This window comes from Natrix helvetica, assembly GCF_964273705.1.
Source record: "Natrix helvetica genome assembly, chromosome: 12".
Lineage (NCBI taxonomy): Eukaryota > Metazoa > Chordata > Lepidosauria > Squamata > Natricidae > Natrix > Natrix helvetica.
The window spans coordinates 1905779-1927692 of record NC_138556.1 but is presented as its reverse complement, the minus strand read 5'-3'; the positions used below and the strand labels follow the sequence as shown (position 1 = coordinate 1927692).

Sequence of the window (21914 nt, the reverse complement as noted above, 5' to 3'; positions counted from 1 at the left end):
GCCGGTTCTCTGGGTGTGGCATGGCTTGGTGGCCGTGGCTTGGTGGGCATGGCAGAGGAAGGTTACTGCAAAATCCCCATTTCCTCCCACTCAGTTGGGACTCGGGAGGCAGAGAATAGATGGTCAGTCAGAGGGGGTATTTACCAGTTCTCCGAACTACTCAAAATTTCCACTACCGGTTCTCTAGAACTGGTCAGAAAACCACCTCTGGTTTTGACCATATTTGGGGTGGTGGTGGTTGTGTTCCTTATCTGGTCCGTTATCACTCTCTGTGTGGGCATAGTAATCTGTGTATCTGAAATGGTGGGAAGTTGTGTATAAGCATGTATTGTTTTGAAGAAATCTCAGCTTGCTATAGATACTTGATATAGACACAGCTTGATATATATTTACTCTGTTACTCTGTTGCCCTTGTGTAGAAATGGCTGTAGTGTAGCACCACTGGCCTCCAACAGCTGCTCTTGCAGCTCATTCTGCAGTTCATCTTCATGAACTCTTTTCTCAGATGTGTCCCTTTTGCTCCTCTGATTTGGACCTGCCAGTGGCAACCACTAAAGATGAGATGATCCAAATGGTATCATACACACCCATCCAGGATTCCAGCATCACCGTAACAGATGAACCTGAAGAGGTGAGCCCATAAACCAGGGAGGAGAATTCTTGTGTACATAAAGTTATGGGGGGGGGGGAGGGAGGGAGGGAGAGAGAGAGGGGGGTGTAGGTTGGTTATTTTCTATTTCAAAGTAGAAGCTATTTTCTTTTTGTCAGGTTTCTGGCAGGCCCACCGAGAACCGTAGGCTCTGTAACATCAAGGTAAGCTTTCCCTCACTGGAATTCTCTCTGTCCCCGAGCAGGTGCATTCTCAGTTTGATGGCCTGGCAGGGAATGAAGGGCAATTGTGTACCAGGAGGAGGTTCTGACATTTGGGTTGTGTGGTTGCAGTCTGTAGAATTCAAAAAGAGTGTCCTTGGGGAGAGGAGTTGTAGACATTTATGGGTAAAAAGAGGTGGGATTTGAAATGGAAGGAGGGAGCCCAGTCCCTTCAATGTTTGGGAAAAAATTGCTGTAAGATTATATTTTCCTGCAACATTTGTCTCATTAAAAATGTAGCACCATAAACATTTTTGCAAACGTTCAAGCTCCTTTGCAAAAGGCTGTAAACTCAGCAAGATTGTAATGCTGAGGACTAGGACCCCTGTCCCTTTCCGTGAATCAAGCAGCACAAATATTCCTTTGCTTAATCTAAACATGCCCTGTGACTCAGTGCGGCTGGTGTGAACTGTTAGATATTAACATATATCGGAGGAAGTCTCCTCTCTGGTCCGCTGCTACAGCGGGAAACAGGTATCACTCTGATTGGTCGAGAGGCGTACCCGAGTACTATAAAAGGGGAACCCTCCGGCCACAGAGCAAGCTGGATCACTACTACTACTAATAAAGAGCTGTTAAGTCACTTCGTGTCCGCAGTCTGTTCTCTCGTTGCCCAGATCTAACATTGGCGACGAAGGTGGGATCGAGAGACAGATAGGACGAAGAACGCTACTCCAGAATCTCCGGATTTGATCCAGCCCAGGAATTCGGCAGAAATTCCGGCAGCCATCTCGGTCACCGCAGCGCGGCAAATTCAAACGAGAGAAAATGGCGATGCACACTCCCCCCGCTCCATTCGACCCAGCGAACGACGAGTGGGAAGCCTTCATGATTCGCTTCGAGTGTTTTCTCGAAGCGAACAAATACACGGGGATCACCGACGCCCGGAAGAAAAACATCTTCCTCGGCTACTGCGGGAAAGAAGTCTTCAACACGGCCAGAGACCTCACCGCGCCTACTCCAATACAGGCAGTATCATGGACGGCGTTGCAACAGGCTCTACAGACCCATTACGCGCCAAAACCTTCCCGCCATGTTTGCCGCAAGGAATTCAACACGCGGAACCAGAAAGCGGGAGAATCAATCAATCAATATGTTGCAGCCCTGCGTAAAGCAGCAACTCACTGCGAATTCAGGGATCTGGACGAGCATATCTTAGCGCAGCTTATCTGTGGGTTAAGAGACATTTCACTACAAAAGAAGGTGTTGGCAAACCCGAATTTAACCCTACAGATAGCTCTAAACGAAGCAAGAGCGTCAGAGTCAGCAGAGAAATCATCGGTAACCATACAACGAGGTTTCAGCGTAAACCAGCCATTACCAAGGCAAACCAGAGTTCACTACGAGGACACAAGCCCCGACTACGAGGATCCCGAGTTCGAGGACAGTCACCTGATGCGGAGCAGTCACATGAGGCCTGGGGGGAGACCCGGATTCCGTTTGCCGCCCTGCGCAAGTTGCGGAGGGAATCACCCCAGGTCTACCTGTAGGTTCAGGAACGTTGTTTGTTCGCACTGCAACAAACTTGGGCACATCGCACGAGTGTGCCGGAGCGAAGTCCCTTCCTCACGGCAGCCACCCATGTACCGCCAACAGAAGCCCAACCCAGGGGCTTGGCGAAATCAAAAAGGGCGCCCAGAGAGAAATCCACAAGTGTTTACCCAGAGAGAAAATTCCCAAAGAGCTGAGCGAGCGTATTCCCAGAGAGACTACACACAAAGAGCTGAGAGAGCGTTCTATCAAGACGCTCAACGAGAGTATTTTCAGGATACAGATGATGAGATAGAGTTGACCCAGAGAGAGGAATTGCGAACGTATCTCACAACAATAAGCCAGGTCCGCACCAAGCGGCCTAAAAAGCTGAAAGTCACAGTCCTCTTGGAGGGCTCACCTTGCGAGCTGGAAGTTGACACAGGATCGTCCCTGACGATCATTTCATGGGCATCCATGAAACAGGCTATCCCTAGCCTCAAAAAGAGCCAACTACGCGTTCCAGACATCCTGCTACGAGACTACCAGGGGAACCAAGTCCCCATCGTAGGCCAAGGCACGTTCCAGATCCGTTTCAAGGACATCGTAGCCCAGCTGCCCGTGACCATCGCCAGCGCACCATTACAAAACCTCCTAGGACTGGATTGGTTTGAATCCTTGGGGCTAGAAGTCACCGGAATCAACGCCGTGGAAAACAGCAGCGCTGAGCAGATTTTTAAGGAGTTCGAGGATGTGTTCAGCCCTGGTCTTGGTAAGTATGTGGGAAAACCGATTTCATTCAATTTAGACCCCAAAGTAGCGCCAATCCGACTTAAACCGAGACGAGTGCCTTTTGCACTCCGCCCAAAAATAGATAAGGAAATAGATAAGTTAGTGGAGCAAGGAATCCTTGAGCCGGTGGATCACGCGCGCTGGGAAACGCCCATCGTGACCCCAGTCAAACCAGACGGATCAGTCCGCATCTGCGCGGACTATAAATGCACAATTAATGTCGCGCTACAACAAAGCGCATATCCTGTGCCTGTAGTACAGCACTTATTGCACTCGTTGGGGCCAGGAAAGGTATTTGCAAAATTAGACATGGCACAAGCTTACCAGCAGCTGCCCGTTGATAGCGCCACAGCGGAGGCCCAAACTATAGTGATGCATAGAGGAGCATTCAAATGCAACCGGCTCCAATTCGGTGTGAGTATTGCTCCAGGATTGTTCCAGAGCGTCATGGAACGACTTTTGCAAGGGATACCGGGAGTCGTCCCCTATTTTGACGACATCTTGGTGTCCGCTGCAAACGAGGAGCAATTAAATAAAAGGGTCAGAACTGTTTTGGCCAGAATCAGAGAAAAGGGTCTCCGCCTCAAAAAGGAAAAATGCCAAATTAACGTGCCTAGCATAGAATTCCTGGGTTATAGAATCGATGGTCAGGGAATACACCCCACTTCAAAGAAAATTAAGGCGATCCAGGACGCCCCCACACCACGAAATCAGACCGAGTTGCAGGCCTTCCTCGGACTACTTAACTTCTACAGCGTTTTTCTGAGACAGAAGGCGACCGTTGCTGAGCCACTACACCGTCTACTCCAGAGGAACACACCATGGAAATGGGGACGATCCGAAGCAGCAGCTTTTGCCGGAGTAAAGCGCCTGCTCACCACTGACTCACTGTTAGTCCAATACAGCCAGACACTACCGCTGGTATTGACCTGCGACGCATCACCTTTTGGAGTCGGCGCAGTCCTCAGCCACCGGATGCCCGACGGAAAAGAAGCACCCATCGCCTTCTACTCCAGGACTCTTTCATCGGCCGAGAGGAATTACAGCCAGATGGACAGGGAAGCGCTAGCTGCTGTAGCTGGAGTAAAACGTTTCCACGAATACCTCTACGGCTGCGATTTTGAACTGATTACAGATCACAAACCGCTGTTGGGACTTTTGGCGGGAAATCGCCCCACTCCAGTCTCCCTTTCTCCACGCATGACCAGGTGGACTGTTTTCCTGGCTGCGTACTCATACAAATTAATTCATCGACCGGGTTCCACTCTAGGACATGCAGACGCACTCAGCCGTTGCCCACTACCGGACCTTTTGCCAGACCCCACTCCCGAAGTACCGGTGCTGCTCATTGATTGTTTGGACTCAGGACCGGTTTCTTCCTACGATGTGGCAAGGTTTTCTTCTAAAGACATGTTAATAAAGCAAGTTCAAACTTGGGTTTGGAGGGGGTGGCCGAAGGGAAACGTGGGCCCGGAATTCAAAGTGTTTTGGTCAAAACGGGACGAACTATCAGTGTTACAAGGTTGCTTATTGTGGGGGGATCGAGTTGTTATTCCGTATGCTTTACGTAGGAATGTATTAGATGCTTTACATGTGGGTCATCCGGGGATTGTTAGGATGAAGGCGTTAGCAAGAAGTTACGTTTGGTGGCCAAACATGGACAAAGAAATAGAGGAATGGGTGGCCACTTGCGACCCATGCCAGGAATCGAGACCAGCACCCCCAGAAGCGCCCGCCACAGAATGGGAGAAGCCTAAAGCACCCTGGTCGCGAATACACATCGACTTCGCAGGGCCATTCCAAGGTCAGACTTTCCTTATAGTTGTGGATGCGTACTCGAAATGGCTAGAAGTAGTCCTAATGACTTCAACCACGGCAGAGGCAGTCATTAAGGTTCTACGGCGACTTTTCACCACTCATGGCCTGCCCGACCTCCTGGTCTCCGATAACGGGCCCCAGTTCACGGCCATGCAATTTGAGACATATCTAGCAGGTCAGGGAATTCGGCACGCCCTCGTCGCGCCATTTCATCCGGCGTCAAATGGACAGGCGGAGAGAATGGTGCGATTCGCAAAAGAGGCCCTCGCTAGGATGGGTCCAGGTGATTGGCAAACACGGATTGACCATTACCTCCTGATTCAGCATATTACCCCAAGCGCAACGACGGGTAGGAGCCCCGCTGAACTACTCATGGGCCGCCGTCTACGGTCTCACCTGGACCGTCTTCACCCAAATTACTCTGCCACAGCACCCCCAGACTCCACAAGCAAAATTCGGACCTTTAGCATAGGGGATTCAGTATACGCCCACAACTATGCAGGGGGAACATTGTGGATGCCGGCAAAGGTCATTGGCATCACGGGTCCACGATCGTATCTGTTGGAACTGGAAGATGGGCGGAACTGGAAAAGGCACATCGATCAACTTCGCGGTCGCCTAGCACACTCAGACCTTCGAACGGAGGACGAGAGCTACCTACCAACACAAAGTCAGCCACTCGAGAGCCCCAATACAGAGAACTACGACACCTGCAAGCCCAGGTCTGAACAAGAGATCGAGCACGAAGCAGAGCAACCCCCAAGCAACGTAACCGAGCAGACTCCGGAACGCCCTAGCAACGAAGGCACGAAACCACCCGAACGAGAAACAGAAAAAGCATCCGATCCTGCAACCACTTCTAACCAACCCGAACTGCGACGTTCCTCCCGAGTAAGGCAAACTCCAACATACCTAAAAGACTGTTACTAACCGCAACGTTCCGTCTAGGAGGGGAGGGGTGTTAGATATTAACATATATCGGAGGAAGTCTCCTCTGTGGTCCGCTGCTACAGCGGGAAACAGGTATCGCTCTGATTGGTCGAGAGGCGTACCCGAGTACTATAAAAGGGGAACCCTCCGGCCACAGAGCAAGCTGGATCACTACTACTACTAATAAAGAGCTGTTAAGTCACTTCGTGTCCGCAGTCTGTTCTCTCGTTGCCCAGATCTAACATGAACAATGGTTGAAATCGCCTGGCAGAGAGCTAGTCAAGGCAGTGAACCACCATAGCAACTACAGTGTTCTAAGTACATTATTCCTACGAGATTTTATCAGTTCATTTCTATCCTGCTACCAAAATAATCTGTGGCAGAACCAAAAACAGTTGTCTGGCCAATAGGAGATCACAGGGCGGTTTGGCTGAGCAATGGGAATTAGTTAACTCCTCTATTTGGAGTGAAAACAGTGGGAAACCATATTTTTTTTCAGTGATATCATCCCTGCCAAATCAAGGGGAATCCTGTCATTTTGTCACGCCTGTCTGCCCAGTACTGCGAACTAAAGAACTTATAACACAAACAAACTCTGTGTGTGTGTGTGCATGTGTGTGTGTGTAATCTGTGCCTCCAGATGAGCATTAAAAAGCCTCACAGGGCTATAAAGTCTGCCTTTCATTCAGAAGCGCCTGGCTGCAAGGAGAATTGGTAAGGAAACAACCCACCCGTGCCAAGTGCCAAACACACCGGATCCTTTTCTCTCCTCTCTTCAGTGTTATATCGATGGTCCCTACGGCACTTCCACACGCCGGATCTTCTCTTCAGAGCATGCGGTGTTGATTGCGGCAGGAATCGGCATCACCCCTTTTGCCTCCATTTTACAAAGCATCATGTTCAGGTTGGTCTGCAAGAGGCTGGGGCCCAAGGCGCTAGCAAAATTCTGTGCTACTAGGGCAGGGGTGTCCAAACTTGGAAACTTTAAGACTTGTGGACTTCAACTCCCAGAATTCCCCAGCCAGCATGGCTGGCTGGTGAATTCTGGGAGTTGAAGTCCACAAGTCTTAAAGTTCCCAAGTTTGGACACCCCTGCACTAGGGTGTCTGTGGAGATTCTCTGTCATCCAGGTCTTGGTTGTCCCAAAAGTCTTTTTTCAAAAGGCAACAGGACTTTGGTTGTTTCCCTAAAACAAAGCGGGGAGGAAACCAAGTCCAATTGCCTCTTGAAAAAGCACTTTTGGGGCTGTATCAGAATGTTATTTTCTCTTTTGGTTGACTTTTTTAGTTTTAACTAGCCGATAACCTGGTGTTGCCCGGTATTTATTTATAGGGGGAAAATGTCCGGACCAGAGGTGGCATTCAGCAGGTTCTGACCAGTTTTGGAGAACCCATAACGGAAATTTTCAGTAGTTTGGAGAACCGGCAAATGCCACCTCTGGCTGGCCCTGCCCCTTCTATTCTCTGCCTCCCAAGTCACAGCTGGTTGGAAGGAAATAGGGATTTTGCAGTAAGCTTCCCCTGGAGTGGGGAGGGAATGGAGATTTTACAGTATCCTTCCCCTACCACACCCACCCAGCCACACCCACAAAGCGACACCCACAGAACCGGTAGTATAAACTTTTGAATCCCAACACTGGTCCGGATCAAATGTAATTTTTAATGTTGGATTTTCCCTCTTACTAGTGGGAGCCCCCTTGTGGAGTACCATGAAGCTGTTAGCATGGCAAGTCCACTGCACTGCACAGTAGAAGCCATTTTACAGCAGTACAGTAGAAGCCATTTTAAGGCACAACAGGCTGTATCTTAACAGGACACACACCCTGAGGGGTTTTAGGGGTGTCTACCCACCACAATATTTGTTTCCAGAGAGTAAGTCATCTGTGTTCCCCAGTTTGGTTGAAATTGCTCGAGGCGTTCAGAGTCATGCTGGAACACACACACACACACAAACACACACACACACACACGTCTTTATATATATAGAAGAAGAAAGATGAAACTTTGCATGCTGCTTTTCCAAACATGTTTAGTATAAATTTAAAAATTGGAGCAATTTTAAATGATTGGAATCAAATTTTGAGACTAGTAAGTAAGCAGGCATTTAATGGCAGATGAACAAAAACATATTGAAAGCATTTATTAATATCTGCCTATTCTACCTTCTTCCTTGTGGCAGCCCCTCAAATATTGGAACACCGCTATCACATCAGCCTAGTCCTTCTTTTCACTAGCCTGGATATACCCAAATCCATATACCTGCACTGTTCCTCATATGTTTTCGCCTCCAGCTCCCTAATCATCTTTGTTGATCTTCTCTGCACCCTTTCCAGAGTCTCAGTGTGTTTTTTATATATTCTGATGACTAAAACTGGATGCAGTATTCCAGGTGTGGTCTTACTAAGGCATCATAAGGTAGTGTTAACTCTTCAGGTGATCTGGATTCTATCTGTTAATGTAGCCTAGGACTGTGTTGGCTTTTTTGGTGTCTGCCACACATCCCTGGCTGATATTTAAGTGATTGCCGTTTGGATTCCAAGATTCCTCTCACAGTTACTGCTATTGAGCCAAGTTTCCCCTATTCTGTATCTGTGCATTTGGTTTTATTTACTGTCTTTATTTCTTATTGACTCTACTCATTTCTCTTCCCAGGCATCGTATGCGAAAACAAGCCTCCTGCAGCCGCAGTAAATCTTTGGTTGAGAATATGAAGCTTCAGAAGGTGAGATGCCAAGCAGTAGTTTCCCTCTCTCCCTAATTCCCTCAAAACAGTATTTTCATTTCTAAAACCCTTGAAGCCATTGTGCCTGAAGGAATACTTTTTTCAGAACATCCTTACTGGAATCCTAACCTCACTATCAGAGGCCCTTGATCCTTTCCAGGTGTGGGCGCTTTACAGGATAACCCCTGAAACTAGAAAGCCCTCCTTGCCTAGCCTCTAATGGATGGGTTTTGGGTGCCCATTGAAGGTCTGTCTACTCTTCCCTGATCTCTAACCTTTTTTTAGCTGCAATGCAGTGATTCTCTAAACCAGGGGTGTCAAACCCAAGGCCCGGTGGCTGAATCCGGCTCGCGAGGTACTTAGATATGGCCCACGGGGGCGCCCTGGAAACAGCGAAGGATTGCCCGCGGTGCTTCTGCCAGCAAAAATGGGCTCCCAAGCTTTGTTTTCACTGGCAGAGGGTTGCAGGAGGCCATTGCAGCCGAAAAAGGAGCTCTGGAGTCTGTTTTAGCACTTGGGCTACCACTCCCAACAAGAGTGATGTCAAACTGGCCACACCTACCCCAGCCATGCCCCCCCCGAGGTCAAATACAACCCTGATGCAGCCCTCAATGAAATCAAGTTTGACACCCCTGCTCCAAAGACTTTATCTCCGTTAAGAAGTAGCTGCTCCAATAGTTTTAATTGATTGTAACAGCTGTTTCGTTTTTTAAATACTGTTCGAAAGCTAGCCTGGAAAAGAGGTTTTGAAAGGTACAGTAGTATTTACGTTTCTACATAAATAAAACGACGGCAACCCCAATTGGGATGGCAACTTGGTTGTTAAGCAAACCGGTTGCTAAGTGAAACTGCTCCTGTGCCAACAGTCTTCCTTCAGCTTTCCTTTACTTCACAGACCTGTGAAGGAGCGGTAGGTTGCTAACCAGTTTACCACCGGTTTGTTCCTGCGCGTGTGCAACACTTCTGTGTATGCGCAGAAACATCCAGGCTGATGGGTGGACCCTCCCGCCACCGCCACTACCGGTTCAGCTGAACCGGGCCGAACCAGGAGCAACCCACTTCTGCTGTGAAGGCTATAAATGAAAGGATTGTTCATAACGATGCCATCCTAATGGCGAACGGTCGCTAGAATACGGCAGTTGCTGTAAGAGCCTCCCTCTTCTTTCTTTTCTCCAGGTAGACTTCGTCTGGATCAATCGAGACCAAAAGTCCTTTGAGTGGTTTGTCAGCCTGCTTACCCAACTGGAAGCCATGCAAGGGAGTGAAGAGCCCGCGGGTGGGTGTCTGCTTCCCCCCCATCCCACCTGGGCCCTTTGTCTTTTATGCAGGAAGGGCTTCTGCAGCTTTGAGATGGGACAAAATTGAGGCGGTGACAAAATCCAGAGAGAGTTTTATTCCGTTCCCTCCCCGCCCCCTCTTCCCTTTAGGCAAGCCATCCCCTTTTTGAACTTTACGAGGAATATCGAACAAGGGGACGAGGGACTCGTGGCAGACACCCTCCTGTCCATGCAGTCCTTCTTCTCTTCCTTGGTTTCAGCACTGATGCATAGGTGCTTTTTGGAAGCACATACAAACACAAACACACACCTGAGCTTTTCTACCTGAATGGAAATCTTGCTCCAAACAGTTTTGCCCATTAGGTAAAAAGGCATATTTTCATCAATGCTGAAGACAGAAACCCAAGGAAGGGGGCCATGATATGGTCTGGTTTTCCAATTCCCAGCCTGTTTCCTGGAGATGCATTTGTACATGACCTCAGCACTTAACAAGAGCGACATGATGGCTGCGGGCCTGCAGATGGCTTTGGATCTACTTGCAAAAAAAGAGAAGAAAGACTCAATCACAGGCCTCAGGACGAGAACAAAGCCCGGGAGGCCAGACTGGAAACAGGTGGGTTTGTCCTCTAAACCACACTTAAAAACATGTAGTCTTGTGGTAGCTCACTCCAGACTCCAAGTTAGTCTCTCACCTTGGAGAAATTCCTTCCTTTTATGGCCAGACACCCTCTCTGGATTGTCCAAATAAAAAGTTTTAATGACAAGCAACGCTGGGACAAGACAAGAGAAAGTCTTCCCAACCAAGAAGCAACAAGCATCTTTTATAATCGATATCCTTAAGCAAGCAGTAAGAAAGATTAACATACCAATTGGCAAGATAGTGATAGCCTATACGTCTGTCACCAGTTCCTATCCATAGCCCAAAGACAGGTCAATTCTAGCTTCAGATGGAGCTGCTTAAGCTACCTGGATTTGTTTCTCCCTTGGACACAGGTGCCATGAGAAGGAGGGGCACATCCTGGACCACTGGAGAGCTAAAACCTATCCTGGATCTTAGTGCAGCTGCTCTACTATCCTCTTGCAAGCAGACCTCTGGTTGCATCAGTCGAGGGGATGGCAACTTACCGTCAGGCCTTCAGATCTCAGCATTCCTTCCTTGGGGGTGGGGGGTGCAGGAGTTGGAGTGGAAAGGTTGCAGCAGTTCACTCTTTAGAAATTGCTACAATCCAACGAATCACACCAAGCTTGCTCCTGAATTTGCCAACCTCTCAAAACCATTAGACCATATTTGTGTACACTTTACATCATGTGGCATCTTTGAAGTCTCCCTCCTTTGCTATTGCCAAGTTGAAAGCTACCCTTTTAGGGCAGTAGCCACATTTCAAGCATGAGAACACGCTTTGGATAGCCCCCCCCCCCTCAAAAGGATGCTGTGATAAGAACGGTAGCCCTAACACAAGCAAAGGGATACAGAAAACTCTATGGTACCCTGTCCCAGGTTTTTCAGCTAACTTATGGGAGCTAGGTAATGTTCTATATAGTCACAACAGGGCATTGAAGAGTTTTCAGTATCACTTTGTGCCATCGAGTGTCCACCTGGAGCTTTTCAGTCCAGCTATGTAAGGCTGACGGCCCAATCTCGCAAAAGTGCTGACTCTCAAGAGAGCCCTTTGGGGGCCTCTTTTCCATGGATGAAATCTCTGGCACATATAAATGTTATCTCAAGAAAGGAAGACTGCAGGTCAAGAATATTGGTAGTCTGTAATTAACCTATGGATCTTTTACTGTAAATTCAGTTCATAAAGACAATGGCAGATTTTTAACATCCACATATATCTGCTAGAGAAGGTCACGGGGAATGGTGCATCCAGTCAGCTGAGTCAGATCTTGGAATGAGGATCAGCAAACGGAAGCCTTTAGCAGAAAAGCAAAGTTTTATGTCTTCAATGAAGTTGCTTTCCCAAGATAGTTTGATGGGGATAAAAATACCAGTTGCAAGCATCAGGAATCTGAGAATTAAAACAGCTGGCTGGAGGACTTCACAGAGCTATTTTGAGGCCTGACTGAGAAAGGGAGGAGATAGGCCTTTAGAGAGGCCGGCTTAGAGCTCAATTGGATCACCACCCAGCAACGTGCCAATTGCTAACAAAAAGAAAGCGACCATGTATTTCAGCTGCTGATGGCGTCTTCTCTCTTTCTCAGCTCTTTCAGAAAATCCACAAAGAAGACAAAGGAAAAGTCCAGGTTTTCTTTTGTGGCTCTCCGGCTCTTGCCAAGGTTGTCAAAGCTCAGTGTGAACAGTTCACCTTTCCCTTTTTCAGGGAAAACTTCTAGCTGCAAGATGTTAGAATTGTTTTTGTTCCCTTTGACCAATATGGTCATGTTTGTTTTTAATGAACTCAAGCCTTCTATTTAAAAGAAAAACATTAGAAAACACTTGTGCCCCTCTATCACTATAAGTAGGTTGTATAGTCAGCCAAATGTTTACACTGGATTTGGCACTTTTATCCAAGTTCTTCCCAAGGACCTGGGACAGGCAGTTGTTGTTTGATGGTGTTAAATAAAAATTATGATCATCTATAATTATTACGTTAGATGATGATGATGATGGATATAGGTATAAGGTTTCCACAGAGCTGGTAAGAATTTGTTTGCTTGCTTATTTAATACAACTAAGTCCATGCAAGGCAGCAAGTAAAGTGACATGTGGAAATAAAAATAAATGTAGATGTAACAAAGCCATTAAGCTTAATGCATTATGAATAATTGACAATGCATCAAAATAAAAAATACTGCAAAAAATCTTCTCTGGGGTTCTTTCTCTACTTGCTTTTAACCATGAGACAAACTCTCCCAGGAAATCTTTTTTTCCAAGTCACCGTGATGTTGCTTTTAACTTATCCCGCCATAAAAGAGGTAGCTGGGGGTACCCTGCTTACTGCTTTCCTGCCCTTATTCCAGCACCTTCCAAAGGCAGTTTTAAAGTAAAGGTAGAGGTTTAACCCTTGTCCAGTTGTGTTCAATTCTAGATGAGTGTGATGCTCAGCTTAGTTTCTTGGTCGAGGGAGCCAGCATTGTCCGAAGACATTTCCCATGATCATGTGGCCAGCATGGCTATATGCCAAAGGTGCATGGAACGCTGTGACCTTCCCACTGAATTGGTACCTATTAATCTACTTGCGTTTCCATGCTTTCAAACAGCTAAAGCAGCAAGAGGTGGGATAAGTAACAGGAGCTCACCGTCAGTGTCATCTGGCACTCGGGTCTTGAACCCAGGCTGACATCTCTCCAACTGAGAAGCTCAGTGTCTTTAACCTCTGAGCCATCTCAAACCTTTAAAGTTTCAAGGTGTGCAAAATGTAAGCAACATCATTAGGCTATGCATTGCTTCAGCATTGACATTGCTTCAATCTTGACAGCCCCAGTGTTATGCTCTTTGAACCTGCCCTTTCAACATAGACTTTCCCTTAGATTCAAAGTATGGGACTTCCCAATTAATCACCTATTATCTTGAAGAAAATTCAGATAACCAGTTCTGGATGGAAAGAGAGAAGTGCTTATTCAGTGTTTCTGGATGACACAGCCATACCCTGTTCTTTCTGGCCCAGTCAGCCTCCTCTATTGCTACAGTATTCTGGTGCTGCCTCCCTGGGAATTTGACACAGTAGGGGACATATGGACACGCTCAGATGTTGAGATTCTAGAACAGGGGTATCAAACTTGCATCGTCACAGCAGCGTCACGTGACGTATCAGGACTCCCCCTTCGCTAAACCGGACATGGACATAGTCAGCATGTGACGTATCTGGCCCATTGGCTGGGAGTTTGACAGCCCTGTTCTAGAAAGAGGGCAGAGAAGAGCTAAATGTCTATGGAGATCTTCAGTCATCCAGAACATGGTTGTCCCAAAGGCACTTTTTCAAGAGGCCCCTGGACTTTCTCATTTTTTCGTTTCGCTTCTCATCCAAGAAGCTCCTTTAGCAGAAAACAATCCCTTTATCAAGGCACTACGAAGGAGAACACCACACACCTCCCACCAATGCTGGCAGGGCAAGCTTCTGTATATGAGCAGGGGACAAATTCTGTATCAGATTAGCACTGATGTTATCTAACTGCGTAATGAGAAATCTGAAGTCACACAACTAAGGTCAGAGAGCACAAAGGCTTCCACTGTTTTAGCTGGGAAAACAGGACTGGCAGTGGGGAGAAGAGTTTGCAGCTTTATTTCATTATTTCCCCATCGTACCGCTTATCCTGAAAAGGAAAAGCCTGCAACAATGTAGTTGTCAACTCTCTGTGTTGACATTCCATGCAGAGCATCAGTGGAGCCGGATCTCAGATTACAGTAGGTGGGTTGAGATAATGTGATTTATGACAGACTGAAGGGAGGACAGAAACACGGACTAAGTTCAAAAGCAGATAAAGCAAAAAAGATGGCTGCAAATAAATAATGCCTAATGAAGCTGTTAATAAATCACTGCTTTTTGTATTACAATATCGGGTCGCTTATTATGAAGCAGGCATTGTTAGGGTACTTTACGGACAGCCATCTTTTTTGCTTTCTAAATATCGGGGGTGCCGAGGGGGAACTCAGAAGACCATGGCAAAAGGCCAGCTATCCGAACAGAGCTGGAGAGCAGACATCAGACATCAAAGCCGAGATGAGCAAAGCAAGAGGAGATAAGTAATCAACCCCTAAAAACAGCTAAAGCTGAGCCCCCACCCCTATGCCCAGAAGAAGGGAAAGGCCCTAAGCGAGCTGGGAAGAGTGGAGGGGATGCTGGACTGGAATCAAGCCAGGCCCCCAAAGCCCCAAATGGAGCCCCTGGGAAGTTCCATAGAGCAACGGGGGGAGGAATTTGATTGGGTCACCCTCCGTGAAGAAAGGCCGTTATACATGCCAAAAGAGAGGGAAGGAGCAATGGATCCTCTTGAGGTGACGAGAAGCACATGGGAACGCAGCCCGACTTCTCCACCTATTAGAAGGAAGATGAAGCCAGTGCCTCTCCCACTAGCAGGCAGGCTGCCCAGGGCAGACAATCTCCAGCCTCCCTCCGAACTAGAACTGAGGAGTATCTTCAGACATATCAAATGCAAGCATAAAGATGCCGACAGGAGGAGGGAAGGGCACTGCTGATTGAACCGCCCCAATTCAGAGGAAAGTTTGATGGGAACTCAGACCAGTTAGCCCTATTCCTTGACCAGCTGAGGTCCACCTGGAATGCTATGGACACCTCTACTCACTCCCCGGGGCCATAGTGAATACTATCGCAGAGGGACTAGAGGGAGAAGCAAGGGAATGGCTAGCAGCCCTCCACAAGAGGAGAGCCCCCACAACTGCAAGGCGTAGATGACTTCTTACGACTGCTAGAGGCCAGATTTGAGGAAGTGGAGGAGGACCTGTATGCGGAAGACGAGCTCAGCGACCTAAAGCAAAGGGGCCGCCCCATCAAAGAGCACACCCGCGAATTTAGGAGAGTCATTGGAAGGCTACCCGCTTTACCAGAGTGTCTGTTAGTGTATTTTTTCAGAACAAGTCTGGACCAGCAGATTGCCCAAGTAACTGCCTACCACGACATCCCAAACCGACTCTCTGAGTGGTTCTGAATAGCAATAAAAGTTGACAGCGGGCTGCATGCCAACGACATGAAAAAGCAATTGGACACAAAAGAGAGAGGTCAACCTGACCTGAAACCACCCAGCCGACGGGGAACCACAGCGGGCCCTGAGATCAGCCCTTCCTCGAAGTCCGCTGAAATGCTACAAATGCGAGGGGATGGGCCATATGGCATCCGTGTGCACAACCCCAACCCCGATGCCAAGGCCAGAGCTACTACCCAGGGCACGACGGGAACGCGGCCACAAATGGGCTACCCACGCATCCCAGAAGGCTTTCCAGGCTGCAGAGGTCCCTCCCCAACCAGATGAAGGAGGGGAAACCCAAGGCAACAATGACCAGTCACCAGAATCCTACGACAGTGACAACGAGGGTGAAAACGACCCAATGGTGAGAGGACCAACTCGTGCTTTCCCTTTTCCAATACGCCTCACAGCCCCAAAGACAGGAAGCCAGGAGGATTTTCAAGCCCTAATAGATTCAGGCTTTGCTAGATGCTTGATCAACCTGACCACAGTCCTGAAATTGGGGATCAGAGCAAAAAGACTGGCCCACCCAATCTCGTTCGAACAGGTCAACGGGTCCATAGGGGGGAGCCTATGCCACCCACTTGACCGAGCCAGTGAGACTAGAGCTAGTGGATCACTGGGAAGTAATTTGATTCATAATAGTCTCCCAAATGACAGATGCAGTCATACTGGGACTCTCCTGACTAGACAAGTGGGGACCAACCATCTGATGGCAAGGAGGTACCCACAGGCTTAGGATAGAAAAGGGACCCCAACCCCTTTTCCCCCAGCAAGCAAAAACACCACCCAAGCAGGGAACCCCCCAAAAGAGCACACCAGAACATCTGGGAGCCACATCCGATGAAACCCCAGAGACCGAACAGATCCCAGGGGAATATCAGGACCTCGCAGAAGTATTCAGCGAGACAGAATGCAACATTCTGCCCCTCTACCGTGAGGCAGATTGTGCCATCGAAATCATCCCCTGGGCAAAACTACCCAAACCCAAGCTGTATGCCATGATGCCCCGGGAAATGCAAGAAACGCACAAATACATAGACAAAAACCTTGCACGAGGGTTCATCGAGCCAGCTAGGCCAAAGGTTGCAGCCCCAGTCCTCTTCAAAGAGAAAAAAGACGGAACTATGAGACTGTGTGTGGACTTTTGAGGGATAAATGCTGTGTGCATACACAACTTATACCCCCTCCCCCTCATGAAAGATATGCTATCTAACTTGGCCAAGGGAAAAGTCTCACTTGGCCAAGGGAAAATTAGACCTCAGAGAAGCATACTACCGAGTACGTATCAGAGAAGATGAGTGGAAAACAGCGTTCAACTGACCCCTAGGGAGCTTCCAATTCAAAGTGATGCCTTTTGGACTATGGGGAGCCCCAGCTGTGTTCATGCAGTTAATAAACAAGGTGCTGCATGAGCATCTCCACAAGGGGGTCCTCGTCTACCTGAATGATATCCTCATATACACTGAGACCATGGATGACCACACACCCCTGGTCTGCCAAGTACTGGAAAAACTTCTGGCAGCCAACCTGTACGTCAAGTTATCAAAATGTGAATTCCACCGTGAGCGACTAGACTATCTAGGCTACCGTGTGTCAAATGGGGGAATAGAGATGGACCCAGCCAAAGTGCAAGCCGCCCTAAGCTGGCAACCCCCTCGCACCCGCAGACAGTTACAACGCTTCTTAGGGTTCGCAAACTTCTACAGGCAATTCATCCCCTCCTTTGCGAAGATCGCCAAACCCCTGACAGACCTTCTGAAGAACTCTACAAAACATTTGAAGAAATCTTGTCTCTCCCTCTTTTAGAAGTTAGGAATGAAGTGGTATCAGAGAGCAGAATACCTAAATCATGGTCAGAAGCATATATTGCATTGCTACCCAAAGAGGAGACAGATCTAACACAAACCAAGAACTATAGACCAATCTCTTTATTAAATTCAGATTACAAGTTATTTGCATCTATACTAGCAGAGAGAATCAAAAAGTATTTAAATAGCTTTATCCACTCTGATCAAAATGGTTTTTTACCAGAGACAAATTAAAGATAATATGAGAATGATTTTGAATACTTTGGAATACTACGAGGCCCAAAGATGCTTAAGCTATTATCTTGGAACGTGAATGGATTGAACTCCCCACAAAAAAGGAAAAAAATATTTTATTATTTGAAGCAATTTAATAATGACGTTGTTTGTCTTCAAGAGACTCATATTAGGTTGCAAGACCAGAAGTATTTAGTGAATTCAAAATTGGGAACATCTTATGCTGCCTCTGATTTGGTAAAGAAAAATAGCATGGTGATATATATAAATAAAAGATTTTCAACTAAAGTTATAGAGGCGGATGACACTGGTAGATATATAGCAATTGAACTTGATACAGACTTTGGTCCTATTTTGGTGGTAGGAATATATGCACCTAACCAACACCAAGAAAGCTTTTATAAGATGCTCCATTTAAACGTTTTAGATTGGAATTTTAAGAGTATTCTAATAATGGGAGATTGGAATGGAGTGATTTCTCCAAGGATAGATAAGAGTACAAAGACTAAATTCACTACCAAATTACCAAAGGCTTTTTTTGACTTACAAGACGACTTGAAATTAAAAGATATTTGGAGGACACAACATCCAAATGAGATGGATTTTTCTTTCTACTCAGACAGACAGATTTCTTTTTGTTAACACTGGATCTACTTCCTAAAGCTAAGAAAACCAAGATATTCTCCAGGACATATTCTATTGAAATAAAGAAAGGTACGAGACAAGGTTGCCCATTATCACCGTTACTTTTTGTCTTAATATTAGAAGTCTTATATAGAAAGATTAGAGAAGAAGAAGAAATAAAAGGAATGAAAATTTAAAAAGAATACAAACTACAAGCATTTGCAGATGATTTGGTATTTATTCTTGAAGACCCACTCGAGACAGCACCCAAATTGTTGGAAACAATAGAGGAATATGGAAAAGTAGCAGGCTTGAAAATAAATAAAGACAACACAACGATTTTGACAAAGAACATACCATTAAGACGAAAGGAAGAGTTGGAAGAAGCTTTGCAGATTCAAATCACAAGTAAGGTTAAATATCTGGGGATATACTTATCAGCTAGATGTAGCACTCTCAAGGAGGATAATTATACTAGACTAAAACAACAAATTGCGACTGATTTAATGAAATGGGAAAACCTGCAACTATCAATGTTAGGAAGAATCTCTACAATTAAAATGAACATTTTACCCAGAATGTTATACCTGTTCCAGACAATTCCAATCAGATTGGGCAAGGACTTTTTTGAAGATCTAAATAAAATAGTCTTGAAGTTTATTTGGCAAGGAAAAAAGCAAGAATAAAACTTAAATTGTTACAAGATGCTAGAATAAGAGGAGGATTGGGCCTACCTGATTGGGAGTTATATTATCAAGCAACAAACCTGATATGGATTAAGGAGTGGGTAACACTAAAAATTTCAGATTATTGAATGTAGAGGGTCATGATTTATTGTTGGGATGGCATGCTTTTTTATGGTATAAGGGAACTAAAGCACATGGTTATTTTAGAAGACATTATATAAGGAAGGCCTTGTTATTAAACTGGGAAAAGGTTAAAATATTACACTGCTTAAAAACTCCAGCCTGGATATCAACTATTGAAGCATTTTCATATCCAATAATATATAAAAAGGAACAAACAGTAAGATATGTTGAAATATTGAATACAGAGGGTGAACTCAAATCTATTGAAGAGTTGAAACAAGAATAGAAATGAATTGGTATTCATATTTACAGATACAATCTAGATATAATAAAGATAGAAATCAATAGGTCTTTACAATGAAATGACTGAGTTAGATAAAATTTTAATAGGTACTGATGAAAAAGTAATTAAAAACTATATAGATATTTATTAATTACAAGAGGAACAAGTTAAAGAAACTATGATAGCTTGGGGGGGGGAAATTTTGGGTATGGGATAGATTTAGAAAAATGGTACAAATTGTGGTCTCAAAATTATAAAATGACAATGTCAACTGCATATAGAGAAAATTTGTATAAGATGTTTTACAGGTGGCATCTATCCCCAATGAGAATTGCAAGAATGTCCAATAATAAATTGGAAAAGTGTTGGAACAGATACCGGGTTCATACTACCACATGTGGTGGACTTGTATTGAAGCTAAAAGATACTGGACTAAAATCCACATGTGGTTGGAGAAAATGATACACAAACACATAGACCTTAAACCAGAGATCTTTTTACTGGGAATCATACCAGAAATTTACAACAAAGACTTAAAATATTTGATTGTATTTGCAAAAAACTGGAAAAACAAAATGATACCAAAACAGGAAGAAGTTATCCGAAAGATAATGGAGTGTGCTGAAATGAGCAAATTGACATTTGAAATTAGAGAACAAGAAGACGAGCAATTTTATAAGATATGGGATTTGTTTTATCAGTGGCTGGGAAAAAGAACCTGGACATGAAAAATGTTTTGCTTGTTTTAATTGAAGGAGAAAAGTGAGAATACAATAATGTTGTTAAATAGACTAATAACGATACAATGTTTTAATTGAAGGAGAAAAGCGAAAATACAATAATGTTGTTAAATAGACTAATAATAATACAATGAAACACTGACATATATATGAATAATTTAGAATTTTTTGTTATAAAATGAAGGACAAAGATAATAATGAATTAATGTACATTTGATAGAGGATTGGTAATATATATCTCTAAATGCATACTATAAAGATATCCTGTTGAAAATAGTGATAGATATATAAACATAAAACTTGGTAAACTCTTTTATACTGTAAAAATATTTAAAATGAGACAATGATTACATAAAAGTACATTGTTATTAAGCAGATAACCAAGAATGTAAGAGAATTAAGTTTATTGAAAAAGAAAGAAATATTAATCGTAATTGAATATATGCTGTACAATGAAAGTGAGGTTTTTGGTTATATTGGATGGAAAATCTGTGATTGTATATGTAATCGAAAATACGTATGCAAAAACACTTGTAACCAAACTACATGCTGTTATGTAATGGATGAATTTTTTTAATGTTGTCTTTTATGTTTAAAAATTAAAAAAAATGTGAAAAAAAATAAATCACTGCGTTTTGTATTACAATATCGAGTTGCTTATTATGAAGCAGGTTAGGGTACTTTACAATAGTAGCATTGTTGCCTATACTGTTGCAGGCTTTTTTTCATCAGATACTTGGAGATACTTGTTATTTTGCCTGCTTCAAATATATTTTTCAGCTGGGCTTTCTCCCTGCCAACCTCTATTTCTTTTAACCAGAAGAGGGAGCTCCAACATAAATGTTTGTTTAAAACAATGAAGAAGAGAAGGAGGGAATGAAAAGTAAAAACAAACAAACGAATGACAAAAGATTTAGAAATCCCAACAATATTATAATTGTCCAATATAACACACTTATAAATATCTGAATATATTATGTTGCTTTAACAGATTAAAAACATGAATATTGAGACCTACAATCATAACTTAAGCCAATCATTGTCTTCCTACAATTTATTACAGCCCTTGTCCCTTTGGAATGGACTGCAAAGATGTTTATATTTCAACAAGGTTCCTATATTTACATCTCTATGGTTTCATCTCTCTTAGCTGTGATAGTTAATTTCCGTATTGTTGTAACCAGTGTAAAAACATGAAACAGCAATCTAACCTAGAACTAAGGAGGTATTTCCTGACTATGATAACAATTAACAAAATTTGCAGATGATACCAAGTTGGCAGGAATAGCGAACACTCCAGAAGAGGACACAGAAGGATCTTGACAGACTTGAACACTGGGCCCTAACTATCAAAATGAAATTCAATAGTGGGAAAATTAAGATTCTATATTTAGGCAAGAAAAAACCAAATGCAGAGATATGGAATAGGTGGTACGTGGCTCAACAGTAGTAACTGTGAGAAAGATCTTGGAGTCCTAGTGCACAATCACTTAATGAGCCAGCAGTGTGCTGCAGCTGTCAAAAAAGTAAATACAGTCCTAGGTTGCATTAACAGAGGGATAGAATCAAGATCGCGTGAAGTGTTAGTACCACTTTTTAAGGCCTTGGTAAGGCCACACTTGGAATACTGCATACGGCATACCAATACTGCAGTTTTGGTTGCCACAATGTAAAATAGATGTGGAGACTCTAGAAAGAGTGCAGAAAAGAGCAACAAAGGTGATTAGGAGGCTGGAGGTGAAAACATACGAAGAGGGGGTCAGCCTCTTCTCCAAAGCACCAGAAGGCAGGATGAGAAGCAATGGGTGGAAACTAACCAAGGAGAGAAGCAACCTGGAATTAAGAAGAAACTTCCTAAGAGTGAGGCCCATTAACCACTGGAACAGATGTGG

General features: G+C 44.8%; 1 protein-coding gene across 1 annotated transcript in view; it reads left to right on the top strand.

The window, feature by feature from the left end:
- The window catches only part of LOC309398019 (NADPH oxidase 5-like), a 38820-nt gene extending 26301 nt beyond the window's left edge, over window positions 1–12519 (top strand). Inside the window, exons 11-17 of the mRNA XM_081964502.1 lie at window positions 506–631; window positions 769–813; window positions 6660–6784; window positions 8532–8601; window positions 9778–9877; window positions 10325–10491; window positions 12081–12519. Of these exons, the coding sequence (XP_081820628.1) occupies window positions 506–631; window positions 769–813; window positions 6660–6784; window positions 8532–8601; window positions 9778–9877; window positions 10325–10491; window positions 12081–12212 (765 nt within the window). The 3' untranslated portion in view covers window positions 12213–12519. The remainder of the gene's footprint in view (window positions 1–505; window positions 632–768; window positions 814–6659; window positions 6785–8531; window positions 8602–9777; window positions 9878–10324; window positions 10492–12080) is intronic.
- The last annotated feature ends 9395 nt before the right edge of the window (window positions 12520–21914 follow it).